At 39.5% G+C, this 18541-nt stretch overlaps 1 protein-coding gene across 16 annotated transcripts in view; it reads right to left on the reverse strand.

The window, feature by feature from the left end:
* The window catches only part of MPDZ (multiple PDZ domain crumbs cell polarity complex component), a 96595-nt gene that overhangs the window by 65029 nt on the left and 13025 nt on the right, over positions 1–18541 (reverse strand). For 14 of the 16 annotated variants that reach the window (XM_080638076.1, XM_080638077.1, XM_080638075.1 and 11 more), the window contains exons 4-9: positions 10420–10641; positions 9325–9464; positions 7100–7313; positions 5209–5337; positions 3812–4015; positions 702–816 (exon numbers count right to left, since the gene is read on the reverse strand). In XM_080638076.1, coding sequence (XP_080494202.1) covers positions 702–816; positions 3812–4015; positions 5209–5337; positions 7100–7313; positions 9325–9464; positions 10420–10641 — 1024 coding nt within the window. Of the gene's footprint in view, positions 1–701; positions 817–3811; positions 4016–5208; positions 5338–7099; positions 7314–9324; positions 9465–10419; positions 10642–18541 lie in introns of those variants that run through there. The other 2 variants (XM_080638088.1, XM_080638078.1) reach the window with 2 other exon arrangements.

Consider the following 18541-nt stretch of genomic DNA (forward strand, 5'->3'; position numbering starts at 1 on the left):
GACCACATTTTGTTCAAAATCTTACAATGCCAAATTCCCAATTCTTTATGCAAAAGAAGAAATATTCCCCGTAGGGGGGGCTTAACAGAGTTCTGGATCATTTTTCTGAAAAACGCAGTGGAAATTACAAAGTCAAAATACACAAATGTACACAAACACTGTTGCATTTATTTATTTAAATAAACTTATTTATTGGCTGCAGCAACCCAGGGGTCAACAAGCATTTACTATACCCAGAAGTCACTAAGAAATTCTTGGTCTGCGCGCAGTACCATACACATTGTTTAAAAAGTAATAACAATGCCTCCTAAAACTACTTGCAATACTAATGCATTATCCTGTAAGAGCCTTTTAAAAATAAAAATGTCATTTTGAAAGCCCAGCTAATTTGAATGCAAATGGCTCTATCTATTTTAGAATTGTTTTGCAAAAACGTATAAACACAAGGTTTAGCCAAGAATGAATATAAAAACTGATTAAAAAATGCTGAGGTGAGATATCATAATAAAATTGATTGCTTCTAAACTGAATGTCCTTCTCACAAAAGGAATATAATTTCTCATTCTTTAGAAACCTTAAAAGTTTTTAGATGGCAAAGGTTTTTCTAGAGGTGCTATATCAAAACTAAAATTATGTCTTTGATGTGCATATACCACTGTATGCAGCAGATTGTATAGTGAACTGCAGAAATTGATCATTACCTGACGATTTGTCTCCAATATAACCAGCAATAGTTATTCCTAATCCCTGGTTGTTTTTAGTGAGTTCAACATTAAATTTCTCCCCATCTTCACAGCTATCAACAGAAGCATCTGCCTAATAAGAAAAGAGTGATTAGAAAAGAAGCTTTTTTCTTCTTTAAAAATCACCACATTCTTTGATGTCATTCACATGTAAATTAGACACAAATGTAAAAAAGAAAGCACCAGCTTTGATTCTGCTGTTATTAGGTGTTCAGCAAAGAAACTAAACATAGGTAACATTCCTCACAGTAAGGCAATGCAAGTCATGCCCTCCCCACCTTGCTACCCTGGAATATTACCCTCTAACCTACAAAATCATTATTTGATGATTAAGAAGACTGGTGAAATTTGTACAAATTTAACAACGAATCTTTTCTACAGTAAGTTACGTGAACCATGTTTAAACATTAGAATATGTAGGTTGCTGTCCTTCTGGGACCTCCTCAAAACCAGCTTTAGACTGCTGTGTTATTAAAAACAAGAAATAAAAAGATCAAAATGTGTTTTGTATTCTATTTGTCAAAATTCCAGTTCAACAAGTACAGCTATCTTTTCCTACACATGCCAAGTTTAAAACATAATAAAAGCTATTACTAGTGAGGCAATTATGTTTGATTTTGAGAGACTTAAATATTCTGTTTTAGAAAGCAGCAATTATACCTCCAGCAAGTTAAATAATTACAATCTCTGCTACTATCTACTAAAATCCTCTGAATTTCAATAACAAAGAATTTTGGGGGTAATGAATTCATTTACTTACTGTTAATGAAAGCACAAGACATACTAAAGTCCCATTTCTACAATATTGCTTCTGTAGTAGAATAAAAATCAATTTCTAAAATTTAATTTCAGCTTTAAAAAAGTTTTAAGGAAATTTTCATCTCTTAGTTGTCTGAAACTGTTAACTAGCCACTTCCATAGCTGATATGTATGATTATACGATTACATATAAAAGGCTTAAATTTCACTGTATATATATATGGACATCAATATTCCAGCACACATTTAAAATGGCAATTCATAAATACAGTACAAGTCTATCTAGATCCTGCTCTACTCCTATTTTATTCTGGCTCTTCTGCATGACAGAATAGCAGCTAGAATTTTTTAAAATGCCAATACAGCAGCGAGCCAGACACTAACTAAACTGAGTTTGACTAGATGAGTATACATGTGCCAAAAAAAATAAAAGACTTCAGGAGAGCTATGATGCTACTTGCCAAAACAGTAGTACTGTTTATCCACTTCTTTATCTGAACAACTCCACCCAAAACAGCAATCAAACGTAAGGAAAATAAACTCCTACTGCTTTAACAGCCTCTCTGGTTGATAATAAAGGATTTTATTGGCCACAGGTAATACCACTAAAAATCTGCTCCAATTTCTATAACCTCATTAATTTTTACATGATAAGACATCTACAGAGGAAATGATGACAAGCACCCCTTTTGGAAAGCCATTCTGCTCTCAATAATAGTTTTAAGAGCATTATGAAGTCTTCACCCATCCTGCATTTGCCAGGAAGAAATTAACAAACCAAGTTATTTCTAACATTGTCTTCACTCCAGACCTGCCTTAACGAAGCTTGCAGCACCATTTTGTTCCCTTCAAGAACAAGACTTTGTGCAGGCAGAAACTAAGAATAGCCTGCCTCCAGCCAGGACAAATGTACCAGGAGCAAAGTATTTAAAAGGATGGAAATGGAAATTAAGGTGGCAAAAAAGTCAAATTTTGCTACTTGGTAGCTTTGAACTATTTCTTTGGCAGAAGAAATCTTACAAATCTTACACCTGCAGATACAGCCTTCAACACTGCATCATATAACCTCAGAAAGGCAAATAATGAAGAAATTTACACAGAAGAAGTACCAAATTTAGCTTCTCTTTTGAGATTACTGCTTTTTAGATTAATAATATTTAGGCTCAATATTGATCCCTTTATCTAAAATACAGCCATCTTCTCCTGCCTCCGAGTGCTGAAAGACACAGAAGTCTGTCTATCCTCTTAAATGCTCAGAGGACTCCATGTTAGGATTAATTTTCTTTGCCTTTTAGCCATAGAAGAGGGATGAGTATTTGTTTGTTTCCCACAGATACCATTACAGTTGACAGAAGAAAAATAACAGTAATCATGCAAAAAATATTAAGGCCTTTTTTTCATTCAAAGTGACCTATCTTAATTGTAAATAGTAACTGGAAAGAAAATGTCTAGATAAAACAACATAAAAAAAGTAAAACAAAAATTCTTTATAAGGCACAAATTCTATCTAGTTGTAAGCTCAAAAACAACCACCTTTTTATTCTCTTACTCATTTTGCATATTCACATTTACATGTATCTGGTCATAACTATATGTGACAAAACACATATAGTTGTAGTTCCTGGCTCGCACGAAACCAGGCTCTGCTGCTAACATGCAAATGACCTATTTTGTAGAGGTTTTGAGCTGACAGGACATGATAATATTTACAGCATTTTTTTTAAGAGGCTGACAGTTGTAGGAGAGTAACAGCACAGAGAATACAATCATCAGCAGGGGAATAAAAGTAGCAGCTGGCTGGCTTTTTTTTTTGGTAGATGTCAAGCGAATGAGCAATGACAGGTGATGTAGGAAAGAAGCAACACCTGTGTGCTGGTTGGCACAGGGAGGAACTGTCTGATGGATAGCTGCAATGATACGGAATTAACAAATGTTCCTGGAAAGAAAAAGGACAGGCAGACAGAGAAATGCTAAAAAGCAAGGTTGTGCTGTCTGAAGAAAGGACTGTATGGCTTCAGTTGTTCCCAGTGTAGTACTGCACAACCACAAGCAAGCCAGAACCAGATATTATTCAGATAATACTTATGGAAGTCCTAAGCCTTGATCCCAAAAGGCTTCAAGCATATAGTTCCTTGCATTGTGGACTCATGACATTTAAATACTTCCAGACTGTCAGCTGAGAATACTAGTGGTAAAGAAAATCCTGGCTTTTGAGAACATAATTGTGAAAGACATTCCAATAGCAGTTAAAAGAAAAGAAGTTTGAGATACAAGTTTGCCATGACTTAAGTATATTCACTGCTGCTTACCTGCTTCTCTGGCGTGGAGTTGGGTACTGGTGTACATGGAGGGACTGCTGGCGGAGATGGCTCCTCAATAGGACCTCTTGCAATTACCAGTTTCACTCGATTTCCACACTGCCTCAGAACTTGTGCCACCTGCTCACTGCTCATTCCAGCTAGGTCCGTATCACCAATTTTCAAGATGTGGTCTCCACTGCACAATCTCCCATGCTGAAGGAAGAATAATAGATATTTTTTTCATCATTAATATCCTGCCACTTCTCCCACATACCATTCAACTAGAAAGACACAGCTTTAGTCACTTTTAAGATCTACAAACCAGGAGACTTTTTGGGGATAGTGGGTCAATATTTTGGTATCATGGAGAAGAAAAGTAGGTTGCCTAATAACACATTATTTTACTAGAATTTCCCTAGAAATATACAGGACATCCTTTTCTAAGCAGTCACCCAAGCAAAGGCAAAAAAAAAATGCATATAATTATAGTTACTACCTACTGCTATTTAACAACTGCATGTAGATTACAGAACTTCAGGTTTCATTTCCAAACACCCTTCCAAAAGACAGCGTACAAACATACATTCAGCTTTGCATTTCAATTTGAAAACTGGCCTTCAGGGTTAACCATAATTTCAAAATAAAATACATCTCTTCTTTACTGTGATGCAGTTATTTATATTGCTTTACACTGGTTTAGTCTCCTACTGATTTAACCCTAATCAATAAAAAAACTTCACATGAATTTAGCCCATATTAAAAGTATTATAGTGACAGATCTGTTAAAAGAACCCATCTACCTGCTCAGAGAAACAGTGCAGCAGTAGATCTTTTACATGCATCTCCAAGCCCTGTTAATCAGTTTAAACACTTCTGTGTTTGAAAGACTGACCAGTTTCTGTGCCTATTCAATCCTTGACCATCATTATGGTAGCCCTAGATACTTGTCCAATGGACATGCTTGAAATGAGCTGTGATCACCAAATTCAATTTTCATAAGCCCCCCAGACAGGAGCAGAGCTGGCGTCCTGAAGCAGATGCATGATGAGACATGCTTGTTCCAAGCTTCAGTAAGCCCAGCTGAGAGAAGCAGATGCTCTTCATAGGTGTCAGGGAAGAGCAAGTAAGTGTTTGGTGTCCCTCACACCTGTGGTTTACAACCAGTACATGCCTAAATGCACCTGCACCACATGTTGGAAAACGTGATTTGGACCCTAATCCATCTTTACATTCAAAATACACAGATCCTCTGCACTAAACACACATTTACTGAGGATAAATTTCATCGCTTGCTCTCTCTTTTACACTGATGAGGAAAAAAGCTACCACTGTTTACCATGATTATAAAAGTAAAGAGTAACTTCACACCTTATGGAACAGTAAACAGAAGGGTAGGCTGAATTTACCTGATCAGCCACCCCTCCTGGGAGGATGGTTTTAACAATGACTCCAGTTGACTTTCCTCCCACTATCCCAAATCCCAGACCTGAGCCATCATTCACCAACTCAATGGTCTCCACATGCTGCCAGTGAACCTAAAAGTAATAAATATAAGCTTGCAAATTACTACATTCATAGAATGTAGTACATTCTACACAGACTTATTTCAATTGGAAAAGACCTTTCAGATCATCAAGTCCAACTGTTAACACACACATTAAAACTTGCAAAGTATCTTCTCTTAATTCTTGGGTATGTTTTTGAATAAAGGAAGATAGGAGGAAGGTGGAAATGTGGGACCTTTATAACAGTTACTATTAGGTATAAGATTACATGATATTTAGCAAAACGTTACTCATTCTGTGACAGCTGGAATTTCTCTGGAACAAACCAGAGCTGTGTCATGGGTCAGGCCTTTCAAAACTTCCTGAATGAATTTAAGCTAGCAACCTAGGGCTGCTATGTACATGCTCCACTGCAGTCAGTGAGAAAAATACTGTTTCTAGGAAATCTCACAGGATGGAAAATAAAATCTTCAGACACGTGCATGCCCACAGCAGCCATTATAACAAAGGACAGGGGAAAACATAAAACCAGTTCAGAGGGTAAGGCTGGAAGCAGCACCAGGTATTGCAAGGCAAGCATTAGCAGAATTACCCCTGTGCAACAAGGATTTACTTCATGATGTCAACAGGCATCATGAAGTAGCTCTGATGGCAGGCTTCACATTCTGACGTAAGAGTGGAACTGCTCTGAAAAAAGAACAAATGCTTGCTTGCTTGCAGGGGGTGGTACTGAAAGGACAATTGGAAGCTTCTGAAGAACAAGCCATGTAGTAAACTCAACTGAAATTTAAAACCACAGCTGGTGCTCCACCAGATAGGATCTTGAAAATAAGCCATTATTTTGGAATAATTAGGAGCAGGTTTGAAAGGCATGTTTTTCAAGCAAGGGAATACGGAGGCAATCACATACAGAAAGAAGCGTGTCACAGGCATACGGAAAGAGAGCAGGCCTCTCCTATGCGCTGACAGGAAGTTAGGTCAATCAGCTTTATTCCTCCACAGAGAAGAATAATTCTGAAATTTCTTCACTAAAGTTTTTATGCTAACGATTAATATAAACAGTAAAATAGCACTTTTTCCAGAGTGATTGCTCCATATACTTGTTATTAACTCCCTTAAAGAAGGGCCACAGATGACTTAACAGTGAAACCTACAGAAACCAAAGATAGACCATTTCATCCCAGGACAAGCCATTACATGAGAAAGAGACCAGGAAGAGAAAACAGAGTTAATATCATCGTATTTCTGAGCAATGTTCTCTAAACACAGATGAGCAAAAGTTTTCAAAAGAAAGGAAACGTGGCACAGCTGTTTTCTGGTAGTCCTGAAGTGTGTCCCTATACATGGCTATTTGATGACTCTTTCTTGTTATTTTACTTGACCCCATTGCTAACAGACAACAGAGACACAGAAAAGCATGCGTCAGGCTCATGGTGCAGATCAGACTACAATGTCTCAAATACTTTTGGTTGCCCAAGCAGAGGGCAAAGAGAAAAAAAGATCGTGTTTACTGCTACCTCAAAATAAAGCTTCATAAAGTAACACAAACATGCTGCATTTGTGTTGGTGGACAGAGAGAATTTGGCAGACAGGAAGAAGTAATACATACAAGATCAAGATTCTCCCCCCCAGCAAGCCTGAGTATTTTCTACTCTTTGCACAGGAAAAGGTACAACCCTCAAGAACTGTGAAGGAAACATATATACAAGTTACAAAAAATAACTAAAATACTAGAGGCAGTAAGCACATACATGCCCAGAACTGAATACACAGACATTTGGGGTATACTCACCGGGTTGGAATGGGCGGAAACTGTGCTAGCAGCAGAGGGAGACCTGGAAACTACAGGACTGACAAGCTGAGGGAAAGCACCCCTGGCCACAACTAGCTGGACGTTATCTTTTGCTTTCTGTAAAATGCTGATAGCTTGTTGATGTGTAATTGTCTGATCAAGGGCTTGTCCGTTAATAGCAAGGATTTGATCTGCTTCCTTCAGCTTTCCATCTCTGTCACGTATGTATAAACAGCAAAGGGGTATGACAAAACAAACAAGAAAAACCAAATAAGTGTTGCCACAGAAATGACAATATTTTGACAGTTTTCCAGTATTTTTAATAACCTGGTCTCTATTCCCCCCCTTTTTAATCTCTCCCTGCAGGTTTGCTGAAAGGAGCTGATGCGGCACCCTGGTGATCGCTTCCTTTGAAGCTAATTCCACTGCCACTCTCCTCCAGCTATTACCCCCTAGCTAGCTTTCTTCTCCCTATACCCCCATGTGAGACTAAGCATATTAGATCTCAGTTGCTCGCAAGCATAGCCTGGGAACTTATGTTGATTCTTGTCTTTGAGTCTCTTGCTTAACAGACCAAGTGCTCCACTTTGTTCAGTGTATCCATTCTGAATATTCATCAAACCTTGGAGTGGAACACACTTTCACCAAGATTTTATGGAAACAAATTTTGTTTTGCACAGAACTGGGGGGGAGGGGGAGGAGGAGGGAGGCAGAGGAGAGGAAGAAAAAAAGAAGGGGAGGCAAGTAACAGAAAGAAAATTATAAAAAAAGATCCCTTTCACATGGTGGGGGGTGGGGAGGGAAGCCCTGAACAAATTAAAAAAATAATCTCTTCACTTTCTGACAAAGGAAGCACTACTGTAAAATTACATACTGAGCCCTTTCCCAGACCTACTTCAAAGGAAGTGTATGAAGCTTGCACAGATGAGTTACCCTTTGCTTCCTCCACTGCTTCTATTGTTTTTGCAATGAACCAACAAAGCCTCTGAAGTGTTGTCTTCAACATGGCAAAGTGTCAATGATTTGAAAACAAAGGGCAGCAACAAAAACAAGGATCTCTATTATGCCAGTTTTTGTGAGCACTTAAAAGCATAGAAGCCAAGGTACCATCAGCATTCAGGAAAAACACTGCTTAGCTTCAACCCTTAATATTTCTCTTGTGAATTTCAGCTGTTTTTCAGAGTGCTCTGAAAGGCTTATTACTGCCAGGGCCTTTGTGATTTATGAGCTCTGTTAACTATTGTTCAATGTTTCTCTTCTCCAGTGAATCAGGCAGGGCCTGATTCAGTAAAGGTAGGCCTCAGCTCCACAGAATAAGAGAAGTGGAATTTAGGCAGGTTAAAAAAATATTGCATTGACATTAAGCATGCCGCTTTTCATGGCTGAATTAATTCTGTAGGCCATGTTCTGCCCTCTTTTAAAAGGAAGTATTCAGAACACAAATAAGCAGAAAATTTCTCCCTACAGCACAGTGAGAAATAGCACTGGGATTACTCAGCTGCCGCACAGAACATACAGAGTACACTAGAAAGCAGCTCTGGTCAGGATCCTGATCAGCAAATCCACACATACTCTGCAGTGAACCAGTGCTGCCACCACTCACCACTGAATTTGTTTGCCCCTCCAGGCTGTTCTTACAGCAGAAATCCATTTCTCTGAACACTATTTGTGGAATCAGGATTGGCATCTAAAGTATATTTGCTGCAAGCTATTATTATCGCTGACTTTCAGGTAACATAAGCTGAATATCTCATTTTAAGAGTCCAACAACTTTAGGTCAAGCCTTGCTTGGCTTAAAAGCCGCATCTCACAACTGCTGAGTGTGACGCTACCTAGCAAACAATCCTGCCAGTTACAACCGATCTTTTCACACCAAGTTGTTTCTCAGTACATTAAAGGATGGCAAAATTTGTATTTCAGCTTTAAAAGCCATAACACTGAACAGTAAATTCCCCATTTTCCCTCTTGGAAAGGAGATACCAGACAAAAAACACCGAGGAACTACATCTATATTTTCCAGAAACTCTGAACAGATAATACGTTGCCCTGTTCCAAAGTTACATAAACTGGAGAGGTAAGTAATAATATTAAATCTGCTAGGATGTATAGCTTAAGAGCATGAGAGACACATGCCCTTGTACAACGAAAACAACAGCAATAACACAATGAATTTGCAGTGTCATGTTAACACTATGTATAGTAAAATATTCCAGTAGTAACCTTACCTATGTGCCACACTTCCCTCCTGGATTTCTTGCACAAATATTCCCAGTTCACCCCTGTTTTCGCTCTTGAGTCCCACGACACTGAAGCCCAGACCACCACTTAAAGGTTTAGTAAGCTCAATGGTCTCAACAAGACGACCCTGTTCCGTAAAAGAAGAGAAAGGTACAATGTTAAAAATGTTGAAAAGCAGTATGTATTAATGTGATAAACAACTCAGAAATTAGTTTTGGACAAGGCTACACTAGCTAATAATTGAAACACAGTCAGTTCAGTTAAGACTTCTCGCTATCATACGGAAAGGAACAATTATGAGAGATTTGAGAAATAAAGATTATTACAGCCCAGAAGAGGAAATCAGGAAACAGCAGCTAAATATACCAAGTTTAGGCTTAGCAGTGACTAACAAGGATATATATGTCTATGAAATTTTAGAGGGTACAGGCCAAGTCTCAAGGATAACTAGAAAAAAGGGCTGAATTCCAGAAAAAGTAAAAAGCAGGACTGCAAAAAAGGCTGTCCAGGGTGAACAGCAGAAGACTTCCCCTATTATTTGGCTCTATTACAGGCTAATCAGAAAAATGCTAGAATATATGCCTGGCCATTCTCAAAGCCACTGAAGAAATCTGAATGCCATTTCTGCCTACCATAGGAAAGTAGTACAATTACAGAACAACACATAGCAAGGCCAAAAAGGAATTTTCCACCTTCTTTCCGAGCAAGTCACAGAACTAGCTTTCATTAATTATGCATACAAAGAGCTTGCTCTGACAAAGCATCTCCCTCATGCACAGAGCAGCAGTCCTACAATAAGCAAGGAAAGATAATGGCATGTTGATCTGTGAGAGGCACACTGCCCAGCTAAGGACAGTAACTCAGCAGCGACAATGTCAGGGCTCCTTTCCAACTGTTTTCTCATTTACCAATTGTTCCTCGAATTAAAAGGTTTTTTTGTTTCATTTTGTTCTGTTTTTTAATGTAGCAAGTGAGTTCTGGTTTGCTTAACAACTCAACTGCTTTTAAATAAACATACCTATATTTTAATCTTCCAGACAATCAGTGATCTGCATTTTGTAGTTACCAGACAGCATACTTACCTGAGACATATTTCTGATCAGCTGCTCAAAGTCATCACTAGAGGACTTCCCATTAATTTGAGGAGTAATGGATCTCACCGATGCTTCTAGCACATTAGCTGGGCTGCCATTCTGCTGAGCCAACAAATATGACTCATTATGTGGCAAGGACCCCGTGTTCGCACCATGGTGGAGAAGTTGTGGTAATTCACCAGTGGAATGTATGGAAAGTGTAATATTTGCCTATAAAAGATTAATGATAACATAGATTTACAGAAAGAGCAGAAACCTCCTCTTTATCCAAAAGCATCATACTAGGCCAACTGCTTGTTAAAATATCCAAAATCCTAATCTGCAATTTTAAAGAGACATTTTAAAAAGAAAAATTATCATTAATATTTATAATCGATGTAAAATTGCGAATTACCAGCACAAAACATGAAAGAAATTTATGAAAATAATAAAAAAATTACTTTCTATACTCTGATTAAAATTCTTTCGTCGTATCAGCATTGCAGCTTGCAGTACTCCAAGACAAAGGTAGAGATAAATAAGTATGAACAAGGTTTTCGTACAGTTCTGATATTTTGAAAAACAAATGTATGAATTATTTTACAAGAAAATTAAAAAATGTCCTGGGTTCAGCAGTAGCAGTCATTTTTCTCCTTCTTAGTAGCTGGTGCAATGCTGTGTTTTTGACTTTCAGACTGGGAACAATGCTGATAACACCAATGGTTTTAGTTGTTGCCAAGTAATGTTTTCTCTGACCAAGGACTTTCTGAGTCTCATGCTCTGCCAGGGAGGAGGGGAAGCCAGGAGGAAGCAGAGACAGAACACCTGACCCGAACTAGCCAAAGAGGTAATCCATAACACAGCACGTCATGCCAAGTATATAAACTGGGGGCAGTTACCCAGAAGGGATAGATCACTGCTCAGGTCAGGCTGGGTATCAGTCGGCGGGTGTTGAGCGGTTGTATTCTCTTCCCTTGTTATTTCGCTTATCATTATTATTATTGGTAGCAGCAGTGGTTTTGTGTTATACCTTAGATACTGGACTGTTGTTATCTCAACCCATGGGAGTTACATTCTTTCGATTCTACTCCCCATCCCTCCAGGAACAGGAGGAGGAAGGGGGGGGAAGTGAGAGAGCGGCTGCGTGGTTTTGAGTTACCAGCTGGGCTTAAACCACAACAGAAAAAAAAAAAAAAAAAAAAAAGAAAAGAAACCTCACCAGCCATGTAGGGAACAAATTTCACTGATCAGGGTTTCTACATGACTATGCAGTATGGCTGCCAATGTGACCCTCTACATGAGCTAGAATTTAATACAAAATTACTAAACAAGTCTAAAATCACCAGGTTGATCTAAAAACTACAGCTGTGCCTTTACACAGACAGCCCCGACAATACACTCATTTAAAAAGCAGAAAAGAAAACATGAAAATTCTTCTGCTTTGCCCAGCCGTAATAAATTACCTATTTTCAAGCATGTCTCCGCTGACAAGTCTAATGGCTGGCTGCTGGTGGTGGTGGTATAAAGCTCAGGTGAACCAAGAACCCTCATTTGGCTGTTGTCCCACTTTCCTGTTGACTGTCAACAGGCACTGTTTTACTCCACATCAATCTGTTTCATATCTGCCTGGCACACTAACCACAATTTAGGACCACAGCCTCAAATACTTTTCATAGCTTTACAGTCCAAATTTTCTAGCATTCTGCACCACAATAAAAAAGGCTGGGATCCCCCTTCCTTGAAGCCTTATTTTTATACAAATACACAATATACACAATTTTTAAAACTGTAGTTGTATTTTAAAATGTCTACTGCACCAGTCTCAACTGTTTGGGCATGCTACTTCCATTAGGTTTATTACATCATTCTCACAACAGTCTAATCATTACAAGGGCAGTATTGTTTTCCATCATACAATGCCTTCTAATCTAACACAATAGAACAAACATAATTTGTTGAACACCACCTGTGCCTATGAAGACCCTCAAGTTAAAGAAAAAGAAAACAACAAACCAGCATTGCGAAGAAAAGCCCTCAACAGCACATAGCTTGCTCTGCCATAAGAAAATGGAAAGAAGAAAACCAGGATTTTTGGAATGGAGTGATTTCTATCACAGAGTAATTACAGTCAGCTGTCCATATTTGTGAGGAACCACTTGGGTTATGTGTCAAGTAAATAATAATGCCTAAAATATGCACGCATGTACTTTCTTTAATCACATAGAGTTATTTTAACAAGCTTGTAAGGCACAGGTAGATAAATCTTTTTTCACAATTCATAACATGCAACAACACCCAGAAACATAATTATATTGTGCCTTTCCATGAATGCAAGATTTCCCCTTACATGATATGTATGGATTTGAAACTAATAAAGTTTATGCCATACTACTTATGTGAATGAGCCCATATAATAGGTTAATACACTTCCACCTTCCCCATATCATACATTTCAATGTATAAAGCGTATCACTGAACTTGGTCAATTAATGTTTTTTGTTTCTTGTTCTCCTCCACCTTAATATCTTATACATCCCACTGTCATGTTCCTTCCCACAAAAAAATTATTATTTGTGAGAGTATCTAACACCACTCTAATTATCCAGTCTTGCACTGTTTCTATTTAAAAAAGCATTTTTACATTTCCAAAGCAAGATAAAGTAGCCTTAGAGTATATGAGGTACAAACCCAAAATACTTCTCATGTGCACCCAAAGGTCACAGCACATGGGTCTAATATCACAAATGTTAGTCAGTCATGGATATAAATTCATTTTCTAAATTGCAATGATCATTGTATAAAATAGGACTGAACTGCCCTTGCTGCAGAAGGTTACCATAGAATCATAGAATAGTTAGGGTTGGAAAGGACCTTAAGATCATCAAGTTCCAATCCCCCTGCCATGGGCAGGAACACTTCACACTAAACCATGTCACCCAAGGCCTCATCCAACCTGGCCTTGAACACCGCCAAGGATGGAGCATTCACAACCTCCCTGGGCAACCCATTCCAGTGCCTCACCACCCTTACAGTAAAGAATTTCGTCCTTATATCCAATCTAAACTTCCCCTGTTTAAGTTTTAACCCATTACCCCTTGTCCTGTCACTACAGTCCCTGATGAAGAGTCCCTCCCCAGCATCCTTGTAGGCCCCCTTCAGATACTGGAAGGCTGCTAGGAGGTCTCCACGCAGCCTTCTCTTCTCCAGGATGAACAGCCCCAACTTTCTCGGCCTCTCTTCATACGGGAGGTGCTCCAGTCCCCTGATCATCCTCGTGGCCCTCCTCTGGACTTGCTCCAAGAGTTCCATGTCCTTTTTGTGTTGAGGACACCAGAACTGCACACAATACTCCAAGTGAGGTCTCACGAGAGCAGAGTAGAGGGGCAGGATCACCTCCTTCGACCTGCTGGTCACACGCCTTTTGATGCAGCCCAGGATACAGTTGGCTTTCTGGGCTGCGAGTGCACGCTGCTGGCTCATGTTCATTTTCTCATCGACCAACACCCCCAAGTCCTTCTCTGCAGGGCTGCTCTGAATCTCTTCTCTGCCCAACCTGTAGCCGTGCCTGGGATTGCTCCGACCCAGGTGTAGGACCTTGCACTTGGCATGGTTCAACTTCATAAGGTTGGCATCAGCCCACCTCACAAGCGTGTCAAGGTCCCTCTGGATGGCATCCCTTCCCTCCAGCGTATCAACTGAACCACACAGCTTGGTGCCATCGGCAAACTTGCTGAGGGCACACTCAATCCCACTGTCCATGTCACCGACAAAGATGTTGAACAAGACCGGTCCCAACACTGATCCCTGAGGGACACCACTCGTTACTGGTCTCCAGCTGGACATTGAGCCATTGACCACAACTCTTTGCGTGCGGCCATCCAGCCAGTTCTTTATCCACTGAGTGGTCCACCCATCAAATTGATGTCTCTCCAATTTAGAGACAAGGATGTCGTGTGGGACAGTGTCGAACGCTTTGCACAAATCCAGGTAGATGACATCAACTGCTCTGCCCCTGTCCATCACCAGAGCTCGTTTGGTGAAAGACTTCACTATTGAACTCACCACCTGCTCTGGCAAAGCCAGCAAGGTTAACCTAAAGCAACAGTACAGCATGAAGAAACCTACTGATTTTGCACAATGCAAATTAGTGAAAGCTCACATAACCTCTTTGGTGCAGCCCTTAGAGTGCTAACCTCAAACTAAGTAGGCAAGGTTCAACAGCTGAGAGTGTAACTCCAGTTAGTGTAATTAAACTTAAGAGAATAATAAGTAAAATGCCTTCCATTTCTTTTAGTACCCTTCTAAGTACAGCATTACTCTGTCTCGGGACCTTTTTAATGTGGGAAGAGCTTCCTGAGATTTTATTCTTCAAAACAGCAGCAGGGGAAGGGTCCCTGGTATTGCTCATTGCCCTATAAAACCCAACTGTGCATGATTCCCCACTTTCAGCGGAGTATGCAGTCGTCTCCTAAGTCAAAAAAGAAAAATAGAAGAAAAATCCTATAATTGTGCTAAGAGGAAAATTTGAGACTAGAGAAACCTAGAACGCCTTCTGCTGTACAAAGAAAAAGCCATGCAGACAGAAAAGGACAAAAACAGAATTTTAAGGCACAGAAACCATAGCTAACGAACCACTGCTGTGCCCACCCTACTGCCTGTTTCCCTTCTGCCTTCATGAATTTCACTTTTAAGTTTTTTCCATGCTACCATACCATATGGTATGCAGACTGCTAACACAGAGACAATCCTTATCTGTGAAGCCTTTTTATAAAAAGTCATGTCTTCCCTTTTATACAGAGCACTGTTTTACAAGGAAATGTACAGGGAGCAAATTGCAACAACGGAAAAATCATGCAATGCACATAAACCAGATCACAGCCACAATAATCCTAAATGTGACATTTTGATCATAATATGAATGATACAAATGGTGTTTACATCATGATACTGTTTTTTGCTAATATACAATAAAACACCTTCCTTATGCACAAACAGCAAAGATAAAAATGAAGCTACACATCAAAAATAAAAGGCTTATATCACACATTGCCCTTACAATGAATTGTATTATATGCCTTCTCTGAACCTAAAACACTTCCTGCATCACTCAATATCCCATACAGCACAACCCTCAGTATGTAGAGGAGCTCTGTGCCCACTCTGTACTTCGTTCTGTGTATGTCATTCTAGTACTGCTTAACAGAGGATTCATTTCAGCTGCTTGTTTCACTGTTTATAATGTTTAAACAGCAGATTACCAGGATGGGCAGATTAAATTTTACCTGAGCATGTGCCCAGTATCACCATTTTCTCCTCTGTAAGTTTCAAAGAGTTCTTCAATTAAGATATGACAGTCTTCTTAGGGATTTATGTTTTTCTCTCTCGTAGAAAATTCACACTAAGCTAAAACTGAAGTAGAACCATGCTAATTAATATTTTAGTTTTACAGTACATGTTTTCATAGACCAAATCCTGTTCAAACTGGCAATATAGTGTCCACCTTCTCAGTCTAATATTTCATCTCTTCTGCATACTTATATGAGTTGGGACATTACTGCAAACATACAGTAACTGACCAACTTTTCCCATTCCTTCTGCCTTCCAAACCAGAAGGTAAAATTTGTTCATCTCTTTCAAAAATATTTTCCATAACTGATTGTTAACTCCACTATTCTGAAGACTGGATTTGCATGCTGGTTGAAATACAACTGAGAGGTAGTGCTGAATAGTATACATAGAAGGAAAAGGCAAAAATAACTGTCCAATCCACATTAACACGCTGTTAACAGAAAAAAGTTTTGGGTATGTGTGTGCATCCTTTATGTGTCCTCCTCAGGGCAGGCAAAGCAGATTCCAAATTAGCATTTCCTGTAAGCACTTCATTTCACAACACCAACAAGCAGCACTGTACAGAAATGGGTCCAGGATGGGAACTAAAGGGCTCCTCTATAGTTAACGCAAACCACAGAGTTAAACAAGTGCTTACAGCTAATGTGGAAAAACACAGTTTCTCCATTTCTCAGAATCACAGAATCATAGAGCGGTTTGGGTTGGAAAGGACCTTAAGATCATTTAGTTCCCCCCCCCTTCAATTGGCAGAGACACATCACACTAGCCTGTGTTACCCAAGGCTCTGTCCAACCTGGCCTTGAACACTGCCAGGGATGGAGCATTTACCACTTCTTTAGGCAACCTATTCCAGTGCCTCACCACCCTCATAGTAAAGAACTTCTTCCTTATATCTGACATATATTCTTCCCTAAATCTGCTTCAGCTCTGACACCCAGCTATCCCATGCAACTCAATACATGCTGCAGCGCGGGGGCACTCATCCTCACTACTGCGTTGTGAATGAGAAACTATGGTCAAACTCACAAGCAAAAAAAATCTGAGGAATGCAGCCCAGCCAAGGGAAGAGTATTTTGTTCAGGCAGAGCCCTGAGTAGAGTGGAGGTGGGAGGAGGAGGTGGACAAGGGAGAGACAGAAAGGAAAGAAGCAGGAGAGGACTGTCAGCACAATCTGATTATTTTCTTTAAAATATTTTATAAACAAACGAAAATCACAGGATCACAGAATCATTGAGGTTGCAAGGGACCTCTGGAGATCCAAATATTGTTGATAACTTCAACACATCATAACCTCTGGTTTTCTTTCCTGTCACTCCCTTATCTTCAAACAAGACTGCTCTTTAGCATGAGAAAACAAGCATTCACTGAAGAATAAAGATACAAACAGGCAGAAAAAAATCTGTTTTCTTAGTGTTTCTCAAGTCAAGTGACTAATGAAGTCAGGACAAAAACACCCCTTTGCTGTCTCTAGAATTTTCCCACTCCAGTTCTTAACTTAACAATGACAGATTTGAGGTGCAAACAAATCCTCCCTGCTCGTCTAAGAAAAAAAAAAAACAAAAACAAACAAAAAACCCAAACAACAATATAAAGCACCTACCAACAAGCACCAAAGCACCAGATCTGCAGACTTCAGCATCATGCCTAGATGAAGTCTGCAGATCTACATCTAGATGAAGCAATACACCACTCAGTCCACACCACTGCACATCCAACACAAATGCAAACTAGAGGGGCTTTTACTAAGTATACACCAACTAACAAAAGGTATCAATTTCTAATTAACACACAGAAGCTTTAAGGAAATAGGACACCAAATCTAAAACATCTCCATGCATGCAGAAACACACTTTTTCAGGTGTTCTTTTCATGCTTAAAAGATCACTATCTGTAGGGGGAAAATCAAAAAGGAAGTCTACTATTTCAGGCCATAAAAAATGGTAGTAACTCTCACTGAAATGCAAGGAATATTTGCCTGCCTAAACTGTGTATCTGCATCCTATTTTTTGCTAGGAAAACATAACAGATGTTTACAAGATTTGCCAACTCATTTTTCAGACTCACTGCACGAACAGAAGACAGAGCTCTCACTATCACCTCTCCGCCTTCCAGACACAGTGCCTCAAGACAGGAATATGTCCCACTCTCAAATTTATTCAGGCCACTACATGCACACACATACGTCTCAGTGACCTACATCTGCTGGGATGCTTGCAGGGACTCAGCTTGACTTAGAAAGTAAACTGTCAATATTCCTTCTCTGCACTCATCCTCTCTTTCAACCTATACTTTCCACCTCCCACACTAGGGAGATGACCTGAGAATTTTGCAGTAGTCTTGTACTCTTTAAAAACATGTAAATTATTTACAAATACAGGAGCAGTTTAACAGACTGCCCCTCACACTTCACCTTGAGAAGAAACAGACCCCCATTCAACTGTCAGCGCAGCTCAACATGAAGTATCAGAAAATTTATGCATCTTATTCTTGAGTGGGTAGAAGCTTGCAACATCTAGCCATTGCACAGCTCAGCACAGCACAGCTGTGACTGCAAAAGCTTGGGAAACACTTGTCTCCTTCCACGGACATGCGTGCTTAGCAGAAAAGCCTGGTCACTATTTACATACCTTGCAGTCTTCACCAACCTGTAGTTTAAGAGTTTCAAGAGCAAAGCACCTTCCCAGCCATAAAAGGAAAACAAAAGGGTATCCTTGAACAAAACTAAGCCTTTGAAAATGTCAAGAAACACATTTACTTTTTTTTTTTTTAACATGATTGCCTA

Source organism: Psittacula echo, assembly GCF_963264785.1.
Source record: "Psittacula echo genome assembly, chromosome: Z".
NCBI lineage: Eukaryota > Metazoa > Chordata > Aves > Psittaciformes > Psittacidae > Psittacula > Psittacula echo.